We start from the raw sequence: 22,255 nt of genomic DNA on the forward strand, positions 1-22,255 counted from the left end.
TGAACTAATAAGGAGTGATGGGGAAGCCTGACGTGAGTCAAGTTTCACATGGAGCCTGATCTTCTGCTGGTCACTGAGCCATTTTCTGTGTTGTTTTCATCTCTCCTGTGTGCTGCTGACCACATCTTCAGGGCTTTGCACATGCACTGTACCACCAAGCGACAACCACCTTGGTCTTCTTTCTCTGGTTTGATCGCCACCTTTTATCCCCCAGGGTGACATTCTGTTCTTTGGCCTCTTCTCTCACTGTCGGCAACTTGGGATACACCTTATTTTTCTTTTGAAACCTTGTGCACGCCACACTGTGAGTCCGGCTGTATTGTGCTGGGACTCACAACAGATCACTTTTAGCTTGATTTGTGACTCTGTTGGGGATCTGTTGTTTTAATGAAGGCTGCATGTAGCACTCATTCGATTCTCAATCATCTTATAGCCCTCAACCACCTGGAGACAATGGCTCCAGACACTGGTCCCGAGACCAAACCAATCCAAACTCCCAACTGGAGGTTTCCGGAAGAGGAAACAAGCTCAGAAGTAGCATTTCCAGGCTGTTCTCTCTGGAGTCCATTTCTACCTACCCATAACAAACTTCTAAAGACATCTGTCCTTAGGTGAGGTCCGGCCCCCCGCCCCTCGCCAATTCAGACTATCTTCCAGTGGGAGGAAAAATTATATTATCTCAGGGACTAGGGTTTAAAAAGGAAACTGTAGTCAAGGTCACAACAAAGCCCTACGGCCTCGCCCGTTGCTATGACAAGCAAATAAAAGTCAGCCAATCAACGTGCAGAAAGGCCTCCCGGCTTAGCCAATGGGGGGCGCGCGCCGCGAGTGCGTCCACCCAATGGGGCATGAGCAGCGCGGTATTTGAATCGCGGACCGGGCCGTGGGCGGGGAGCAGCGAGGCCCTGAGACGCCCAACGGTGCGGCGGACCCCGCTGGCTGCACCTCGTCCCCACTTCCCGGGCGGCCCTCATGGCGCTGCTCCGACGCCCGACGGTGAGTGCGCCCGGGCTCTGGTGTCCTGCCCTGCCCGGCGGCCGGGAGGCTGCAGGCGGGGCCCCGACAGGGCCAGAGCTGGCCAGAGGCCTGGGGTCTCCATTGCTGTCACCGCTCAGGGCTGCGCTGGGGATGAGGACCGGGAGGAGCTGGGAAGAACCGGGAGCCGTCCCAGTGCCATCTCTCTGCTTTCCACACTTTTCGGTTTGCTTTGTTTGAGCTTCCCCCGTTCGCGCCTGCACACTGCCTCCCTGGCCAAGTTCATTAAAGTGTGGGTTTGCCCTCTTGAAAAACAAAACAAACCCTACCCAAGCGTGAAAGGAAAAGTACCAACATTTGGACCCTAGGATTGCAGACGGTTGGGGGCGGGGAGGGGGAGTCCAAATTCATTTAATCTTTTGGAGAATGAAAGTATTGCTGACTTAGGTTTGACTCGTACCTGGGTCTGCTTTGTTGAAAACAAGAGCACACTACACAGCTGGCTGCCATTGACCTCTAGTTAAAAATTGCTAGCTCCTCTTCCGCGTCAATTCAAACGTAGCCCTCACTACCAGGCGTTAACTCATAAGACGCTGAACTTTCAGGCATACTGTGAAATTAGCAGTGGGGTGCTAGCAGTCAGGTCGAACAGCTTGGCCACTGGGATCAGAATCCTAAGCAAGAACATACAGCCAGGGTTCATGTCTTGTAGAGCTAACCGCCAGTAACAAGCAATTCTTGTCTAGTTGCTCCTTGCAAGTTATCTGATAGTTAAAGTCCTTCTCTGGGGATGAGCTGCAGTTTTATCTGGGCTATCTCGATGGGTCAGCTTAAAAGATATCCTATTGGAAAGTTTTTTTTAGGATCAGGGAGTCCCTAACTCTCAGGGACTTTCCCCCATAAATATTTATTACTTTGCCACAGTGTAAACTTTGGGTATGAAAAGCAAATGTTATTTCTTAGCGATATTTTGGATAAAGTCAGTTAAGGTCAACTGACACTATATATGTTTGTTTTCTTTTTCGTACAAGTTTAACTCTCCCAATATTTAAGAGGTAAAATTCTTTACCCATTCTGTTGTCATTGTAAATGTTTTTGAGAGGGTTTGTGCTTTAAAAAGCTGTGTTTCTGAAGGTCCATCTCTATAGGTGCCGTTTCTCATTCTTTGGTTGGCATTATAATCCATAAGCTAGTGTTTAATCTGAAACATGGAGTTTTAGACAACTGGACTTATTATTAAATACTGGTATCAAAGCTCTGTCATTACAGATACACTCTGTGAAGGGAGGTTTCTAAGTAAATAACACTAGGATCACTTAACAAGAGACAGGTTATTTATGAGAAGTAACTATTTCTCATAAATGTTTGTGACTGTTTGATGTCTTAAAAACTGCTTGAATACAACTTAGAAGATCAGTAGGGAGATCTTTGTGTTACAGGTAAAGAGGTGGGTGATTTGCCTAATTGAGAGTGATATTTCAAATTCTATTTTTAGATTTCCTAAAATGTACCCTTTTTCCCTTAAAAAATGATTAAGCTAAAAACAAAAACAAAAACCTCCAATTCCAGTACTCAGGAGGCAGAGACAGGCAGAACTCTGTTAGTTCAAGGCCAGCCTTGTCTACAGATCAAGTTCCAGGACAGGTAGGGTTGTTACACAGAGAAACCCTGTCTCGAAGAAGAAAACAAAACAAATGAAGCTTTTATTTGATGTGCATAAAGGGCACCGCATGCGCAGTACTGCGTGGCTGGAGGATGTCAGATCCCCTGGAACTGGAGTCACAGACAGTCGTAAGCTGCTGTGTGGGTGCTGGGAATTGAACCCCAGTCCACAGCAGGAGCAGCCAGTGCTCTGACCTGCTGAGAGCCATATCCAGCTGCTCCTTTCCCTTTTAAGACAGAGTTCAGCAATATTCACTTTTCCTAGAGAGGCCCTGAATTGGAGTATCTGACATTAGGTCAGTAGATATTTTTTCATTGTCTCTGTGTTTAATGGCTCTTTTTTTTATTTGTTTGCTTGTTGTCGGCTGTGTTTTGTTTTTTGTTTTGTTTTGTTTTAAGGTGTCCAATGATTTGAAGAATATTGACACAGGACTTAATCCGAAAGCTAAGAGCCATGTGACTATCCGGCGGGCAGTTTTAGAAGAAATTGGAAATAAAGTTAGAACCAGAACCACAACCACCCAAGTGGATAAGGTAATAAAGGTAATGTGACAATTGAGGAGAGCCACACCATAGGGGGCCTGCACTGGTGGCCTCGTCCTGCTCACTGTTCTTCCCCTTATAGAAACCTCAAAACATCAAAGTACCAGTTCAGCCCAGCAAAGTGACAAATGTCAACAAACAGCCGAAACCTACAGCTTCTGTGAAACCAGTACAGATGGAGGCGCTGGCCCCGAAGGTAGGAGGCCCTGATCCACAGCCTGCGTTGAAATCCTTTCGTTTTATCTTTATGCCTACGGGTGCTTTGCCTGCACGACGAGTTCACTGTGGTTGAGTCTGGTGCCCTCGGGACAAAAAAGAAGGCATCAGGTCCCCTGTAACTGAAGTTACCAATGGTTGTGAGCTGCCATGTGGGTGCTGGGCACAAACCTGGGTCCTCTGGAAGAGCAGCCCGTGTTCCCAAGCACCCAGTCATCTCTCCAGCCCCCAACTTGGTGGGTTTTCCGAAAATAATACACAGTTGGAATGACGTCCTTACAGCTGGAAGCCCACTGTTCTGATTCTGAATCTCACGTAAAAAGAACATAATACCTCAATTCTCGGTTGATTAATGGTGGTCTCTCATGACTGAGTGGCTCAGCTGGAGTTAGAATGCCAAGGGACGTGGTGGCTTGCTTACCTGTTTTCTCTAAGTTCAAGTCTATACATCCTTTCATACAGTCACTGTGAGATAGAAATTGTCTGTGTGCCAAGATACGGTAATAAGCACTTCATTTCTCTCTGTCTCTCTGTTGTGTGTGTGTGCGTGCGTGTGTGCGCTTCAAATGACAACTTTCCACAGCTGCTTTCTTCCCTTCTCCATGTGGGTCCCAGGGTTAAGGTGGCAGCAAGTGCCTTTATCCACTGAACCATCTCACAGGACCATTCTCCCTCCTCCCGCCTCACTCACCTCGCTCTCAGGCTCTTGCAGTGTAGCTCAGGCTGACCTCGAACTTAGAGCAGTCTCTCTGCCTTGCCCCTCCTAAGTGCTGGAACCACAGGCATGTGTTGCCACCAGGCCTGGCTGATGACTATCTCTTATGTGACTGGGAAATCAGTTGATACATTTAATGAGATCGTATGCACCCACAGATGAGAACTAGTACAGCATTTAAAGATGTCAAAATGTTTGGAACATTAAGTGGCAAAATGAGGTTATAACACTTATGCACTGTGTAAAATCAGATTCGCTCTTAAAAGGGTACGATTGTGTATAATATCAATGGCAGATTTATTTTTGAATATTGACTTTCATTCAAAAATTTCAGGCTGGCTGGAGGTGGTGGTGCACACCTTTAGTACCAGCACTTGGGAGGCAGAGGCAGGCGGATCTCTGTGAGTGTTCAGTCAGCCTGGTCTACAAAGTGAGTTCAGGACAGCCAACACGACACAGAGAACCCCTGTCTTGAAAAGACAAAGTCAGGCTTCAGGGTCAAGAGATGTAGCTCAGCTGGTAGTGTTTGCCCAGCAGTGCATGAACTAGTCGTGTTGGCACCCATCTGTAATCCTAGCAGAAGGGTCAAAGTTCAAGGTCATCCTTGGCCACATAGGAAGTTCAAGGCCAGCTCAGCATATGCTGCTTTGTCTATAAATGAATGAATGAATGAATGACGTTTTCACATAAAACAATCAAAAAAGAAAGGCAACTATCTATCCATCAAGATGGGTAGCAGCTCATCTGTGCAAACTGTTTAGCATGTAAAAGACCCAGGAGTCAATCCTCAACATTGAGAAATAGGAGTGTTATAAAAGAAAAAAGAAGCTGGGCATTGTGGCACATGCCTTTAATCCCAGCACTCAGGGAGACAGGCAGGTGGATCTCTGTGAGTTTGAGCCAGCCTGCTCTATCTATGAAGGGAGATCTAGAACAGCCAAGGCTATACAGAGAAACCTTGTTTTGAAAAACAAAGAAGAAAGTTGTTTCTTCTTGTGACCTTCAATGTGCCCCTCTTTCTGGTTTCCTTTATTCTATGGCTGACTGCTTTTTCTCTGTTCCCTAACAGAACTGAGGCCACTCTTTCAGACACAGCATAGGTTAAGAACTCAGTCTATGTAAAAGTCACCTTGGGGCCAGAGAGAGGCCTCAGTGGTCAAGTGCATGTGCTTCTCTTACGGAGGGCCAGAGTTGGTTCTCAGCGCTTGGGTGGCTCACATAACTTGAGCTGCAGGGGCTTCCACCCTGGCCTCTGTGGGCACCTGCACACACACATATGTGTGTGTAACTAAAAACAAGTGCTAAAACACCACTTGTATGTGCTGGACGTTGTGACTTTAGAAGTTTCCAGGGATTGAGGAGCACTTGGTTATTTCAACTCAGACACTGATTTCGGAGTCTCAGTGCCGGGATCATCAAGTCCGAAGTATAGACAGTGTAGGTACAAGAGCCGCCTGTCTGGCCAGAGAGCCCTCCTCCTGCTGAGCCCTGGCTGATACCCGCCCTACGGGTGGTCTCTGCCGCCACCTTACACACACTGCCAGTGGAGCCTAGCAGTGGCAGGAGCGTCCCCAGAATGTCCATGGAAGCAGATGTCTCCAGAACGAGAGCTGTGCAAACCTTGCTGTGTAGATGAGGCCGCTGCTTCTCAAATGGCTAAGACTTCATTCGGGCATCCACGGTCTTTATCACACAGCATTTGGGGGTGGGCACCAGTGTTTTTCTGAGTTGCAAGCCTTGCTAAACACCGAGTAGTTTGAGGGAAGAAGGATATTGGCTCTGCACTGGGCAAGTAGGTAGCTAGCGTCCAGGCAGACCAGAAGGCTCGGGGTCTGCTCGGGAAGGTCCACTCCCTCCACAGCATGACAAAAGCAGCGTGTGCTGGCACTGAAAGGTAGGATGGAGGGTCAGTTCAGGTTCATGGAGTTCAGAGTCAGCCTGGGCTACGCGGCACCCTGTCTCAAGAGAAAGAAGAACTGCAAGTGAAAAATAATAAGCCCGGTGCACTTGGTTTTGTAAATGCAAGAAATGAAATGCACAAGAAACAACTGTAGAACGGAAACAGGTAGCCAGAGTACAGAGGGCTAAGCCCCCTGGTGTCAGGTGCCGGTCCCTGAAGCTGGTTCCAGCGAAGGCTCTGCTTGCACCACCGCCTTGCTGAGCGACCACGTGTGCTTGTTCACCGTGCTGCGTTTGCGTGTTCACAGTCGGCCTTCTGGTGCTGCACTTTTCCATCCTAAGTAGAGTGAATTGCTGAGCTTGGCGGTCCACCCCGTGTTCCCAGCACGGAGGCTGAGGCAGTAAGAGTGGAAGGGCCAGGACAGCCTGGTGCTACCTGCCCAGGAGCCACCGGCCAAACCTGAGCTCACTGCGCTTGCGCCTTCTGCCGCCTCACTCCCCACCCTGCCTTCCGCCCCTCCAAATAAGAGGCTCCTGAGTTAAGGCGGGTGGCACATTCCCAACTTCTGATTGGGCTTTTCAGTTGTCTCTGACAACCAATAGGCTTCTTCCTTAGTCTAGCATGAAGGCTTTAATTTGCATACTACTGTCATTTAAAAAAAAAATTTTGGGGGGGGGGTGTTTTTGGCATGTTTTTGTTTTGTTTTTGAGACAGGATTTCTCTGTGTAGCAGCCCTGGCTGTCCGGGAATTTGCTTTGTAGACCAGGCTGGCTTAGAACTCAACAGAGGTCTGCCTACCTCTGCCTCCCAACTGCAGCTTCACCACACCTGCCTTAAAACTGCTTTTAATAATTCACTTTTAAGAGCAAATGTTTAAGATTAAATTTCATGTTTATGATATTTTTTTACTGATACATAAAAATGACATTTATTCCTGAGGCCATGTGACCTTTTAAACAGAGTATAACATGCAACTGAAGGTTAAACGTTTATCATTTTTCTCTGAGACCATTCTTACCAGGGAAACAATGTCCTTCCTCTTAGCTGTGGAGAGGTGCAGCATGTTCTGAGGGAGCAGCACAGGCTGCCTTCAGGAAAGGGCCTGTGAGGGGGGCTTCTGCTCTAAGAATCAGAGCCCTTTCAGCTTCTGGGCTGCGGTAGCTGTATGGGAGTAAGGGACTGGAATTCTTCGTCCTTTTTTTTTTTTTTTTCCCAAGACAGAGTTTCTCTGTATAGCCCTGGCTGTCCTGAAATTTACTCTGTTGACCCAGGCTAGCCTCGAACTCATAGAGATCTGCCTGCTTCTGTCTACCAAGTGCTGGAGTGCTGGGGTTAAAGGCGGGTGCCTCCACTCCCAGCGAAGTCTTCCTTTTCTGTCTGCAATTGGCCATTGCTAAAGGTAGCTCTAGAGACGAGTTGTGTGCTGTGCCGGTGCTGGGAGGGCAGGAATCTAGAAAAGCAAGTTGCCTTAGCTCTGGGAGCCAAAGCACTTTAGTTTCAGTAATTGTCAGTGTTCAACTAAAATAGAGGACTATTGGCTACCAGCACGGTTGCCCTCTGTTGTCCTGCTGTGCCCCAGTGTACCTCCAACTCCCATGACTTAGAGCCCACTGACCATGGTCCCCACCCTACCCTTTCCTCTACTCTCCAGCATCCAGTAACCGTCCCACGCAGCACAGAGATCCCAGCTTCCCCGTCACAGGAGTGAAGTGATGCAGCACCAGTCTTCATCTTTGTTGTCAGCACTACAATTCTGAGACAGACTCCCACTATGCAGCATAAGCTGGCCCTGAACTCGCTCTGTAGCCCAGGCTCGCCTGCCTGAGCAATGATGCTCTTGGCACCTCACCCAGGTTCACTTATTTAAACTTTACAGCAGACACTGCACAGAGGATAGCACCATGCAACCCTTAGGTCTAAACAGTGACAGTCTTGGAAAGAGTTCACTCCACCCCCCCTTCCCCCGGACACTGCACCTTACCCATCCTAGTTCCCTGGGGTTTGTAAATCCTGAGTAAGTGGCAGGCATGTCTGCTTCGCCCTTGTTGGCCCGCGCCTTTCTCAGGGTGTCCCTTCAAGAGGCAGAGTGTGTTCTGGGCTGGCCTCCTCTCACCCTCCACCCCTTGTTTCTTACTAGAAATTCTTACTCTTCAACTTAATTAAAATTACCTGTGTGGTTTTGTTTTATTTTTTGCTGTTTTTGAATTGTGTTCTCACTCTAGGTTAACCTGGAATTCCAGCACTCTGTAGCTCGGGCTGGATTTCAGCTCTAAGCTATCCTTCTACCCCGGTCTCCCCAGTACCGAGACTGCAGGCCTGAGTCGGCACACCCATCTTTTAAACCTGCTGGATGTCATGAACTGTGCTCTAGTCTTGTGTTTTATTCCCTTAATACAAGTTCTTTACGGTCTAGAAGTCCTGTTCGGCAATTGGCTAAGGGCCACTTACTCTTTTTGAAATAATGGTTTACTTATACTTCACTATGAAATATTTGTTTGAGCTGCTTAACTTTTTGTGTTAATTTTATAAATAATCATTCTGTCAGCATAAGTACATAAAGTACAGGGCTATGTCCTTGCTAAAGTCTTTGTCCTCCTGCTTTATCTACGGACTGGAATATGCCCTTCTGTTCTCTGCTTGCCAGGGTCTTAATTTAGATGGAAGTAGTGGAATAGATAGACCACGAGTATGGGAGAGGTTGCTGCCAGGGAGCCATCAATCCCAGTGTTCTCTGCCCCTGTGGTCACTTGCATTCCTTGCTGAGTACCTACTGTGTGAGGGCTAACGTAAGTGTGAACACAGCTATCTGACTAATACACCGAAGCTGACCAGGAGACAGGAAACCAGCCGCACGTTGTAGCAACACTGAAGGATGCCGGTACTGGCTCTCCAGCGGTGTGCTAAATAAAGTCTCCCACTTACAGGTACAGGATCCTTTGCCTGTCCCTGAAGATGTCTCCATGAAGGAGGAGAGCCTCTGCCAAGCGTTCTCTGATGCTCTGCTCTGCAAGATTGAGGACATAGACAATGAGGACGGAGAGAACCCTCAGCTCTGCAGCGACTACGTGAAGGACATCTACCAGTACCTCAGGCAGCTTGAGGTGGGCGGGCCTTTATGATTGGGCTGGACAAGCAGTGTGGACTTTAGCAGGGACGTGGGGAGGAGATGACATCAACCCGTTACACTTTTGAATTCCGCCAACAGGTTTTGCAGTCCATCAACCCACACTTCTTAGATGGAAGAGATATAAATGGACGTATGCGGGCCATCCTGGTGGACTGGCTGGTCCAAGTCCATTCCAAGTTCCGGCTTTTGCAGGAAACTCTCTACATGTGCATCGCCATCATGGACCGGTTCCTGCAGGTGAGGACGGCTGCTGGCAGCCTGGGAACGTGGCCCTGATGCTTCTCAAGTGGAAAGTGAGCTGGGGCTCCTGAAGGAAAAGACTGGCAGCAGGGCTGAGATGCCAGAGAATTTCAGTTGCTAAAATGGGAAGTAGGCCAAAGCTGTCGGGCCCTTGATGCTGGCGAACAACTCTGGGCAATCCTGTTAGCCCGTGAGCAAAGGCTGCAGAACACATAGGCGAAGAACCCTTTCTTGAACTGCTCTGGCCAGAATTTTTTTTTTTATTTGATTTTATTTGCACATAGATAATGGAAGTATCTTGGGGATGGGCCCTGGTTCTACTCCTGAGCTGTGAGGTCATGCATGTATACCTTATACTACCAGCATAAAGGTAGTTTTATTCATTAATTTTACATGCTGGGTTTAGGAGATTTGGTTCATAGCTGCAGTCACTCTCTGGGGAAAGTGCGCCATCGTGCGGCGCAGAAGCGAGCCAAAGCCTAATGGCTTTGATGCAGATGTCCCGGCCTGCCCCTGCCATTTTCAGTGTCTGATCTCGGTGTCAGTGCTTCCTTGTCTCAGAGCGAGCTGAGCGAGAGAGTCAGTCATTCAGTGGCTTCTAGAATTGAAATGCAATTCACTGAAATGAGATGAGACCAAATTCTTCCAAAAACAAGGAGCAGAGATACTGGTGAAGGGCTGACAGAGAATCCACAGCTGCTTTTGAAATATTTACCATCAGCTGTTAATTCACAAGCTGCTGAGGGGCTAGACGAGGCATCAGATATATTCTTTTACTTCCTGGCTGCTGACAGTGGAGCCCCACAGCTTTGAGCCTGTGAGGTGAGCAACTCTCCCACTGAGCTCTACACCCAGCCCTGAGGGAGGAGCAAGCGTCCATCTATATCAGCCCTTGCAGACACGGGCTGATTTAAAGGTCAATACTCATGAAATACGGTTAGGACAAGTACGATATGGTGACAGTTACCACTTAAATTCCAGACCCCAGGAATTATACTCACTGGGCAGGAAAATGCAATAATATTTTATATAGACCTCAGGAATAAAAGCAGAAGCAAGAAGAGCAAAGTCCTGGTTAAAAAGGAAACCTAGAACAACTCACACTTTCCTTGGGTGTACCACAGCACACAGGGAGAGGGAAGACGACAACTTGGGAATTTGTTCACCTCTGTCGCGTGGGTTCCAGGAGTTGACCTCAGGTCATCAGGCTTGGCAGCATGCTCCTTCACCCACTGAGGTATCTCTCTGCCCTGCTGTTTTAAGGAATTTACATTTACATGCAGCACCTGTGGAGGAGAGAGTTGGTTCCCTCCTTCCACCTGGTGGGTTCCAGAACTCAGGTCCAGCTTTGGCAGCTGTCAAACCTGTGCAGCTGACCTGCCTCACCAGCCCTGGTTTAGGAGGTTCAAAGCACACACTAAACACTGTAGTGCACTGAGGTCCCTTCCCCACCTCCGAAGTATTGATGAGAGATTTTGTGCATCTTTTGCTGTTTGTTTTGATAGCTTTTTCAAGGTGGTTGTACTTTGGGTACAAGGGTGTACTTTGGGTAAGGAATATTTCAGTCCACCATTCATTTCCCATTTTTTTGTGGTGCTTTATCTCTGTACAGACCACACACACACAGTACAGGTCAAAGCCACTGAGGACACTTAAGACCATTACCTATATCTTTGGTGTCAGGTCATCTGTTGAAAAATGACCTTTCCGGGGTTTGAGGGAAGACCCAATGAAATGGTGTGTATTTGAACTTTCTCACTGTGCCCAGCAGTCACTACAGTAACATTGTGGGCTCTATGATGGCTCTTACTGCCACCATTCAGGTCTCCTGTGACCTGCAGGAGCCTGGCTTCTTACCCTGTCCACTGGAGCCCCAGCTAAACCTGGCGGGTGGTGACGAGATATGTTTGTCTTCAATTAGGCTCAGCCGGTCTGCCGGAAGAAGCTGCAGCTAGTTGGGATCACAGCTCTGCTCTTGGCTTCCAAATATGAGGAAATGTTTTCTCCAAATATTGAAGACTTTGTTTACATCACAGACAATGCTTACACCAGTTCCCAGATCCGAGAAATGGAGACTCTGATTTTGAAGGAGCTGAAATTTGAGTTGGGCCGGCCTTTGCCACTCCACTTCCTAAGACGGGCCTCAAAAGCTGGGGAGGTGAGTGGGAAAGTTGACCTGTACTCAGTCTCACCCAAAAACATGAGACAGTGGTTCTCAACCTGTGGGTCGCAAACCCTTTGGGGTCACTTAAGGCCATCGTCACATCAGATATTTACATTATGAGTCAGAACAGTAACGAAGTTACAGTTCTGTGGTAGCAATGAGAACAGTTCTATGGTTGAGGTCACCACAGCATGAGGAAGGCTGAGAACCGCGGCCCTGAGAGAAAGCTTCTCTAGAGAGGCTTTAGTTCTTGAGTGGGCGGGCAGGCTCCAGGGCCTCCCCCCTCTGTGGAGACACTCAGAGGGCGCTGCTCTCCAGGTCGACGTGGAGCAACACACGTTAGCCAAGTACCTGATGGAGCTGACGCTCGCCGACTACGACATGGCGCACTACCACCCCTCCCAGGTCGCAGCCGCCGCTTCCTGTTTGTCGCAGAAGGTGCTGGGCCAAGGAAAATGGGTGAGTGGGAGAGAGGACGCTGCACCTGGGGCCCTTGTGGCATGCACTCTGGTCCCGGCGCTTGCAAGGCACATGCTCTAACTGAGCCATTCCCTCCGCCCACAGTGCGGGGTGTGCATGGCTGGGCCTCAAGCCTAGAATAGCACTGCCAACCTGGCTGCGAGGCAGAGTGCACTCTGGAGAGAAGGGGTGTGTGTGTGTGTGTGTGTGTGTGTGTGTGTGTGTGTGTGTGTGTGCGCGCGCGTTTCCACTCTGCCCCTTTTTCCAGCAAGGGGTGGCAAGTATGGTTGCTGCTGGAGTGTCCTCCAGACGTGTGCAACTTTCCATGCTGTAGGTACTGGGGAAGTGGCTGGGCAGGGGAAGACTGGACTGGGGTTTACATGGTAAGAATTTTCCCACTGCTCTAAAATTAAAAATTCAATTAATAATTCAATTAATTTTTAATTTTGGTGGTATTGGGAATTGAGCCCAGGCTCTCACACAGGCTAGGCATGTGCGGTCACAGCTGTATCTCTCCAGTTGTCTGTCTGTGATACAGGGTTTCACTGGAATGCCCTTTCAGAGGCAGTAGCCCTGCTTCCTGATGGCTCTTACACAGACGGGGCGTGTGCGCTCCTGTAGGAAAGGCAGGAAGCATGCTGCCCCTTCATGTCCTCCTGTTTGCATTTCAGAACTTAAAGCAGCAGTACTACACAGGATACATGGAGAGTGAAGTCCTAGAAGTCATGCAGCACATGGCCAAGAACGTGGTGAAAGTCAACGAAAACCTCACAAAGTTCATCGTAAGTGCTTGCTCCTGGTGCATTCCACCTGGGCTGTGTGGAAGGGTGCTCCTGGCAAGCACGCTGTCTGATAGAGTCTCTAAGGAACGGAGTGCACTGATTGGTTCACCTTGGCTAGCTACAGTCAGGGTGCGGTCAGCCCGCCCCCGGTTTCCCACGCTTGCATCACAGTCCTGAGTAGGGCACTCCGAAACAGAGGAGGCTGTTTCCCATGGATCTGGGAAGAGACAGCCCCCTCTAGTGAACAAACATGGAGAAGGGAGAGGGTCCTAAGAGGGGAAACTTGGGGGTGTGCTGGGCCTGTGGGACAGAAAATGTCACTCGTCAGGATCCAGTGACAGAGAACAAAAGCATTTGTGTCCTCACCACAAGACTGCTTGCTAACACAGACTTGTGGTGTGACTGCAAACTGCGGAGGCACAGTAGCTGGGATTTGGACTAGTTGCCACATACTTTTGTCTTTCCTGGTTTTTCTGAGACAGGGTTTCTCAGTGTAGCCTTGGCTGTCCTGGACCAGGCTGAGCTCAAAGGCACAGCTTGCCTCTGCCTCCCAGAATGCTGGGATTACAGGCGGCCACACACTTTTATTGCCATATGTGTGTGGGTGTTTTGCCTGCATATCACATACATGCCAGAAGAGTGTCTGATCCCCTAGGACTGGAGTTACAGACTACAGATGGTTGTGGGCCCCTGGATGTGGGTGCTGGCACTGAACCCAGCTCCTCTCAAGAGCTGCCAGTGCTCTTAACCACAGAGCCATCTCTCCAGCCCCAATTTCCAGTTGGTGCTGCCCTTCCCACTATTACTTAGCAATGACAGATATCCTGAAACTTTCCCCAGTTGTCTGTGTGACAACTGTGTTGGAGGGGCCAGCCTGGTCCAGGGATGCTGCATCGTCAGCCTATCTAGAGACGGCAGTCACAGCCCTTCACACCCGTGGGACAGGCTGGGTACGCCCTGAGGTGCTGAGACATACTTAACCACCACTGACTTCTGCAGGCCGTCAAGAACAAGTACGCCAGCAGTAGACTCCTGAAGATCAGCACGATCCCTCAGCTCAACTCCACCACCATCAAAGACCTGGCCTCCCCGCTGCTGGGCCGGCCCTAGGCAGTCGGGCTTCTGTCCTGCTCTTCTCGGATTGTGTACATACTTTAGTTTACTTCACCAGATCTCTTCTCAGCCTAATTTTCTAATTGTGTATTGAGGAAAAATAAAGCTATTGATTTTCTTAAGGCATCCCGTGTATATTTGCATACTCTATACTGAAGAAATGTAGAGTGGCCTACCATAACTGTGCTCCATATTGATGAAAAATAAAGCTATTGATTTTCTTAAGGTATCCTGTGTATGTTTGTATAGTCTGCACTGAAGAAATGTAACGTGAGCTACTGTAGCCATGTTTAGCTTTTGAATGGGTATAAGTAGCAGATAGAGCTTTGTATTCAGATGAATCGTAGCTCTTGGGGACGGAGATTGACAAGCAGTCCTGGACGGAGATTGACAAGCAGTCCTTTTAGAGTCTTTGAACTTTAGGCCGTAAGTGGCAGTGAGCATACAGGATCAAGCCAAGAAAGTATCTGTTTTTACTTAACCCAAGGCAGTCCCTGGCTATACTTGGTGACCAACGGCTTAGATGCCTGTATCCAAAATCAGGTGCTGTGTGCCTGAGGGAGATAGCCCCCAAATCTTATTAGCCTCTTTTTTCTTTAGGTTCTGCTAACGAGAGGACTTGAAATAGAGGTGGGTGCGTTCTTGCATGTAAATGTCTCAGTTGAGGCCACACCTGACCAAAAGGGTTGTTTGTTTTTTGAGTATCCGAGGTTCTAATTCTCCCTAGCGTTTGAGAAGGCTGCTGAGTGGTGACTTCAGAGGAATCTTGGAATCGGAGATGTCTCGGCCAGGGCTCTCTGCTTTCTCTAGTCAGCCTGGATGTGCTTGTCCAGCCTGTCAACAGGGAGCAGCTAGTACCAGCTGGTCTGCCCTCGAGAGGCTGGGGCAAGACAGTGGGCTTTCCACAGCTGCCCCTCCAGCCCCTTGCCATCTCCTGCTTTCCTCTTTAGTCTCCCTTAGGGCCACATTGTCATCTTGTTGCCTATAGGGTCTCAGGGCTAGGTCCTCTATGGCTCCATTTGTCGATGCTACCAGACCTTAAAAACTCTCGATTTGCCCTAAGAACCACTTTCTTGTGAGCCCCACCAGCCCCACAAGATGCCAGAAGCCCCTTTTCCCAAGCTCATTGAACACAGGTAACGTGATGGCCACTGCTCTGCTATAGCCACACGCACTCTCACAACCCAAGGTTAAAGCGTGCGCAGTATTTGGGAGCTCCCCCCAAGGTCACAGAGCTGGAGGTAGCCAGACTCTGAAAGGCCAGCCAGGGGTCTACTAAGGAGAGCCTGGAGCTAAGATTCATCATGAATAGCTTCTACAAAGTTCAGGATTGGGAGCTGCCTCATTCTGGGACCTGTCTACCCACGAGTTCAGGAATTCTAGTGTTAGTCATTTGCAGAAATCTCAGAGAAGCAATTTTAATTACCAGCCACAGCTGGCACACAGGCCTGGCACTGCCGCTGGTGACCAGCGCATTACTTACTATCCGGTCCCTGGATAAAGGCTGGTGGCTTTAGGGAGCTTCACACCTGTGATGGGACCCTTGGTCTAGTGTCATGCAATGAAAAGAGGGTACTTACAGTTCATGGGTCCTTTCAGGCTGGCCGGCAAGGTTTTAGGCCCTGGCTAGGCCTGTATTCAGGCCAAGGCTGCTTGCAACTGTTACGTTTTTTAACAGGACCTGGCTAATCTTATCTACCTTTTTTATTACATTTCACTATTCAGCTATGAGGCCAAGGCTTCAAGGTTGTGTGAGTAGCATCTGGAACATAGAAAGCAGTCACAGGGACGGTAGATCCCCAACATGGAGAGTCTGCAGTCATCTCTGATATCAGGTGATCTGTTTAGGAAGGAAAGTTATCAGAGTCCCTACCTCCAAGGACACTTGTCAACTAGGATAATAGTATGCTCTGAGCTCAGAGGATGCCCTGGCCATAGGGACCAGGTGAGGGGCAGGCTGAGGGTCTCCAATCTGAGTTGGAAAACAACGGTATCCAGAGCCACAAAAAAAGTGGATATTTTTTAACTCTAGGAAGCGAGAGCCAGGTGATGGTGGCACACACCTTTAATCTCAGCATTCGGGAGGCAGAGGCAGTCAAAATTCCAATTCAAGGCCAGCCTGGTCTACAGATCCAGTTCCAGGATAGTCAGGGCTACACAGAGAAACCCTGTCTCAAAAAACAAACAACCCCACAAAAACAATAACACCAAAATAACAGGGGAATCCAGGACCTAGAATGAGAACCATCCCGGGTGCTCAGCAGGCAGCAGGCTGACCTGGAAGCCCCAGCTGATTAACTGCTTCTTGTTCTCCTGACCCTACAGCAGTGAGGGAGTTGGCACCTAATGTGGCCCCCTGTTGCCTCGGGGGTCTGCCCTGAAAGTGCTGCCTATACTGATGACACCTGGCAGAAACTGTGAAGCACTTAGGAAACACAGACTGCAGCGGCCTCTCAGGCTTCACCCAGCAAGGAACTGGTCCGTTTAACTCTTAGCCCATGCCAGGATCTGCTCACAAGCCTCTGAGACTTTGTGCCTCGTTGGTTTACTCACTAAGTAGTTACATACGCTGATAGGGACCATTTTCTTATCCTCCTGCTTATATTTAGGCCAGGCCCATGTGCAGAAAATACTGGATGTTCCTCCCCCTCCTTCATTAATTTATTTACTTTACATCCCGATTGCAGCTTTCACAACCTCCTCCCAGTCCCTTCCTCGCCCTTCCCCTCCCCTACTTCCCCTTCCCTTTACTCTCAGAAAAGGGTTAGGTCTCCCTTGGATACCAGCCTGCCTTGGCATATTGGGTCGAGGCTAGTCTAAGGCACCCAGTTTGGGGAAAGGGATCCAAAGGCAGGCAACAGAGTCAGAGACAGGCCGTGCTCCTGCTCTTAGGAGACCCCCATGAAAACCAATCCACACATCTGCTACATATGTGAAGGGGGCCTAGGTCGGTCCCAAGCATGCTCTTTGGTTGGTGGTTCAGTTTCTTTGAGGCCCCACGGGCCCAGGTTAGTTGATTTTGTAGGTTTCCAATGGTGTCCATAACCTCTCTGGCTTCTTCAATCCTTCATCCTCTTCCATAAGATTCCCTGAGCTCCACCTAATGTTTGGCTGTGGGTCTCTGCATCTGTTTCCATCAGCTGCTGGGGGAGCCTCTCAGATAACAATTATGCTAGGCTCCTGTCTGTAAGTACAGCAGAATACCATTAACAGTGTCAGGGGTTGGCTCTCTACCATGGGGTGGGTCTCAGGCTGGGTTTGTCAATGATTGGCCAATTCCTGCTCCATCTTTATCCCTGCACATCTTGTAGGCAGGGCAAATTTTGGGTCAAAGGTTTTGCAGATGAGTTATTATCTCGATCCCTCCACCGGAAGTCTCACCTCGTTATAAGGGGTGGCCATTTCAGGTTCTGTATCCCCTGTTACTAGGATGGAAGTAGCCCAATAGAAAATTAGCTTAAAAAAAAAATCAGTAGCCCTTCTGTATACAATCAATGGGCTAAGAAAGAAATTAGGGAAACAAAAACCTTCACAATAGCCACAAATAATATAAACTATCTTGGTGCATCTCTAACCAAGCAAGCAAATAAATACCTGCAGGACAAAATCTGCAAGTCTTTGAGGAAAGAGACTAAAGATTATCAGAAGATGGAGAGTAAAAATGGCCATCTTACCGAAAGTAATCTGCAGATTCAATGCAATCCCCATGAAAACTCCAGCACAATTATTTACAGACCTTGAGAGAACAATATTCAACGTCACATGCCAGTGGCGAAGGGCGCAGTCAAGGGGAGGCTTAACTGATGACTACCCATCTATAAGACAAAAGATAATGTTGGAGCATTCTCCAGATCATGTCTCCCTCTCTAGAGCATCTTCTGAAAACTTCACACACACACACACACACACACACACACACACACACACACACACACTACGGAAGGGGTGGAGCCTGTTTGCAATATCCTATTTGATTCTTCAATACCCTCTGACCTTAATGAACTCTTGATCTTATCCTGCGTGTGCAAGATCTACTTCAAAAATACCTCCTGGAGTAAACATTCCTTTTGCCCCCCCTTTCTCTAATTTATAATCAGTGAGCAATCATGGGAAGCACTCAGATCAGTGTGAGTAATCTACTTCCAATCTAAGTGATATGGAATGCCCTTCACCCGTCGGCTGTTAATGTCAAGACAACTGGAGAGTGAAAACAAAGTGGGGCTGCTGGTGCTATGGGGCAGAAACAAAAGCAGTCAGCAAAGAGAAAAAAGAGAGAGAGAGATGATGGGCAGGAAGAGAGGGCACTAAGAGCCGGCAGAACACAGCTTCCTCCCCAAGCAAGTTAGTCCCTTTTGCCCCTACCTGTTTCTGGCACCTGGGAAACTGATACTGAGGTGGACAGTTCTCTCTTTTTCTTCATGGATTGACTGTTGCAGTCCTGAGGGTGGAAGCCAGGCCCTGGTGAGTGTTTAGGCAACAACCTCCCAGCCAGCACTGACCCCGGCCCCCTCCAACCCAGAGAACTGCAGGTTCAGTTCTCTGTCTCCTGCAAGGCCGGGGGTACCTGGGTGGAGTAGTGTGTTTGGAGGGGGCACTTGTAGGGTCAGAGCTGTCCAGCTGTGAGGAGACCCTGTTCCCACCACCCGACCCTTCCCTTGAGTTCACATATGGCGATGGAGCTTTTTTGAGACAGAACATCACTGCCTCTCTTGAGAGTTCCAGGGAAGAGTAAGGACAAATTTCCAGCAGCCATGTAGGTTCCAGGTTCTGCAGATCCTAGACAAACAGCTAACGCCCTTCAGGGGCGCCAGCATGCTGACAGGACTTCCCTCTGAGCCAACCCCATTCAATTTCAGGCACTCCCCATCTCGAACTCACAGGAAGCTTGAGATATCAACTCACAGGTATCACTCCTTTCTGCACATCTGGGAACTGAAGATTACGGAATAGCTTAAGAAACAAAAAGTTGAGCAAACTTTTGGGTCCTCCCTTCCCCCAGACTACCAAATCCCAGGTGCCCGCTCTTAGCTATTTATGGCGCAAGAGCCAGGTGTAAAGACAGGAAACCATCAAGTAGAGGCATGAGCATCGCTGCCCACCCTTTCCAGGTGTTTTCAGTGTGGTGTGCCCTCTTCCTCCTTCCCCCACAGAAAAATGGTCAAGTCCTCAGGGACGGGGTCCCTGTCTCTTGGCTTAGGAGTGGTAGCCTGCCTCCACCCTGTACTCCACCTGTACTCCCTACTCCCAGTAGAGGTGGCGGCTAACAGGGATGTTCCTTCAGTCGGAAGGGGCCTTCGGAGTTCTAGTTGGGTCACAGCCACTTCCCAGTCCTTTGCTAAGATTTTCAATCAGGCCTATGACCTTGAGTGGAGATCTTCTCAAATCCTGGACAAGAGATTTGGGAATCTCTCGTTGTCGTTGCCTAGGGTTTGCTGGACTCATTTCCTGGCACGGACAGAAGACCTGAACGCTGGGAAAGCTAGACCAGGCAGCAGTGAAACAGGATGCAACGGCTTTACCCTTTCTTCCTTCCCGAGAGGTCTGGCAGTCCCTTAGCGGAAGCTGGCTTGGTATTTTATAGAGAATCTGTGTCTTCCCATCTCCCTCATTGGTCCTGTTTAGATATCCCGCCCCATGTCAACCACCAATGCCTTCCTGCAATTTCCTCTCACAAGGCAGTGTCTTTCGGGAACAAGAATGCTTCCCCTTGACCCCCCCAACCCCAATCAGGGAGTCTGCTTCCCTTTTGCTCTCCTTCCTACATCCCTTCAGCTCTCCTTCAGGCAAGCTGTTCCCACTAAGAGACCCTGACCCATCCACGAACACACACGTACAGGCAGTTTAAAACCAGCGGCTAATGATGAGTGGCCTCACCTGTTCCCTCACCCCTGCATAGAAACAGCTGGCTCCCTAGGGGGAGGCCCATCACAGGGAGCCTCATGATGGGCGAGACAAGGATGAGCAGCTGAGTTAGGGTGACCACTGAGTGCAAGCCAGCAGGGGCTGTTGGGCTTTTCCTGGTGTGCTGTATTGGCAACAAGCGGTTTACACGCTTCATCATGTCTCACACCTTCTTCATTGCTGAAGATGGAAGCTCAGGTGTGGAATATGTTCAGCGAGAGTGCGCTACCACTAACCTACACCCTGCTGTGTGTGGGGTGCGTGTGTGTGTGTGTGTGTGGAACGTCCTCAGTTTCCAAGCACCGATGTGAAATAAAAATTATAATGAGTGATTGCCTGCATGTGTGTATGTGCCCGCTGCTGCCCTTGAAGGCCAGGAGAGGGCATTGGATCCCCTGGAATTGGAGTTACAGACACCTGTGAGATGCTGTGAAGGTGCTGGGAACTGTTCCCTGAAGACCAGCCAGTGCTCTTAACCACTGAGCCACCTCTCCACCCTCAGCGCCTCTTAAGAGCAACTGCCTCCTAACACCTTAATGTGAGAAGACTGGTGTTTTGAGGAAAGGGGTCAAACCCATAAAACGCTGCCATTTTACAAATGCTCTGAGCCTCACATTAGTATTTAACTCTGTGTGGTAGTTTGAGTGAAAATGGTCCCCACCGGCTCACAGGGAATGGCACTATTTGAAAGGATTAGGAGGTGTGGCCTTGTTGAAGTAGCTGTGGCCTTATTGAAGGAAGTGTGTCACTGGGGGTGGGCTTTGAGGTTTCAGAAGCTCAAGCCAGGCCCAGAGGCTCCCTCTCTCTTCCTGCTGCCTGAAGATGGAGAGACCCAGCTGTGGAACTCCTGGCTCTTTCTCCAGCGCCATGCCTGCTTTTGTGCCACCATGCTTCACACATGCTGTAAGCCAGACCCAATTAAACGCTGTGGCTCACGGTGTCTCTTCACAGCAATAGAAACCCAAAGGAAGACACTCAACACTGCCTCCGTTGAGTACATGGTGAAAGCTGCCTTCTGCTCAATAGCAGATCCCGCTGTCTGGTCTCCTATGATCTGCTGTGCAGGCCCAAGAGGAAGAGCTGCTTCTAGTGATGGCTGGCTTCTCCCCTTCCTGGAGCAGGTCAGATGCCTGATGAGGATTTCTGCAACTCTCAAGCATTTTGTGGCATTAAACACCTTTATGGTCTGAAATCCCATTACAGAGTTTTATAAATAGCCCCTGCTAAGTTAGTTGAAGCTCGTTCCCATGGCAGCCTTGGACCAGCTTCCTTCGGAATGAATAGTGAGGAAGTGAAACCAGGGAACAGTTTTGCTAGCACCAAAAGTCTGCGACTTTTTAAGGATGCCTGAGCTCAGCCTCTCTCCAAGAGAGGACAGACTGTGTGTGCACACGCATGCGTGCTCATGTAGAAGCCAGAGGACAACCCTGGCTGTCACGAGAGGATGGATTGTGTGTGCACAGGCACATGTGTGCGTGTGGAAACCACAGGGCACCCTCTGATGTCGTAAGAGGAAAGATTTTTGTGGACATATTCCAAAGATGGTTTAAAATGTCCTTATGTGTTAGGATTCTCGAGAGGAACAGAATTGATAGTGTATATGTGTGTGTGTGTGTGTGTGTGTGTGTGTGTGTGTGTGTGTGTGTGATTTACAGACTTATGGGCTGTGATACCGCTAGTCCAACAATGGCTGTCTATGAACACAAAGTCTAAGAATCCAGCAGTTCAGTCCATGAGGCTGGATGTCTATGTCAGAATTTTGAGGTCGGCTTTGATGTTAGTGAGGGGTGGAGTTGCCAGTGAAGAGTGACAGCAAGCAGGCAGGAAGAGAAAGTTTCCTTCTTCCATGTCCTTTAGAAGATGTGGCCCAGATTAGAGATAGGTCTTCCCACTTCAAATGAATTAAAACAAAACAAAACAAAACAAAACAAAAAACAACAACAACAACAAAATAGACAAACAACTCACAGGTGTGCCAAGCACGTTGAGTTGTATTAATTCCAGATGTAGTCAAGTTGACAACCAAGAAGAATCAACACACCTTGCTACATTTTTCTTAAACATTAAATGCCCTGACTCAGAAACTTCTAGGGTGTTAAGAAAGCACTTTTAAGATGCTTATACTGAACAATCAATGGAGGATGGGATGGCTTTAGCACGTTATGAGGGAGCAATCGCTCACAGATGGTGACCTCCATTTGACGCTAGTTCGCTGACAGACTGCTGCATGCCGATGAGGACTGAGTTTTCCCTCATAGGGCTGGAGTAGACCAAGCCAGCATGAAGCCCAGTCCCTGGGATGAAGGGGGTAGCTTAGGAACTCATTCCGAAGCATTGGTTGGTTAGTTGGTAGGTTGGTAGATGGGATCTCAGGTGTCCCAGGCTGGCTATATAGCTGAGGATGAATTCAAACTCCTGACCCTCCAACTCATACTTCCCAAGTGCTGGGATGACAGGC

At 48.9% G+C, this 22,255-nt stretch overlaps 1 protein-coding gene across 2 annotated transcripts; it reads left to right on the top strand.

Annotated features, from left to right (window-relative positions):
• The first annotated feature begins 864 nt into the window (after nucleotides 1-864).
• On the top strand, nucleotides 865-14,125 carry Ccnb2 (cyclin B2). 2 transcript variants are annotated; one of them, XM_021656977.2, is made up of 9 exons: nucleotides 865-996; nucleotides 3,037-3,180; nucleotides 3,263-3,376; nucleotides 8,936-9,112; nucleotides 9,217-9,375; nucleotides 11,300-11,536; nucleotides 11,861-12,001; nucleotides 12,673-12,783; nucleotides 13,783-14,125. In XM_021656977.2, exons 1-9 carry the CDS (start codon nucleotides 973-975, stop codon nucleotides 13,891-13,893), a joined length of 1,218 nt encoding a protein of 405 aa, XP_021512652.1. In that variant the 5' UTR covers nucleotides 865-972; the 3' UTR covers nucleotides 13,894-14,125. The 2 variants fall into 2 exon arrangements, with proteins under 2 accessions (XP_021512652.1, XP_021512653.1); XM_021656978.2 differs by having other exon boundaries at nucleotides 3,037-3,171.
• Nucleotides 14,126-22,255: the final 8,130 nt, after the last annotated feature.

This window comes from Meriones unguiculatus, chromosome 6 (assembly GCF_030254825.1).
Source record: "Meriones unguiculatus strain TT.TT164.6M chromosome 6, Bangor_MerUng_6.1, whole genome shotgun sequence".
Classification (NCBI taxonomy): Eukaryota; Metazoa; Chordata; class Mammalia; order Rodentia; family Muridae; genus Meriones; species Meriones unguiculatus.

Excerpts from the sequence above, each read along its gene's own strand:
- Ccnb2 (XM_021656977.2), top strand. The coding sequence starts at position 973 with ATGGCGCTGCTCCGACGCCCGACG. Across the intron at positions 3,181-3,262 it reads AAGTGGATAAGGTAATAAAG|AAACCTCAAAACATCAAAGT; the intron begins GTAATGTGACAA and ends TTCCCCTTATAG. Across the intron at positions 12,002-12,672 it reads TGCTGGGCCAAGGAAAATGG|AACTTAAAGCAGCAGTACTA; the intron begins GTGAGTGGGAGA and ends TTTGCATTTCAG.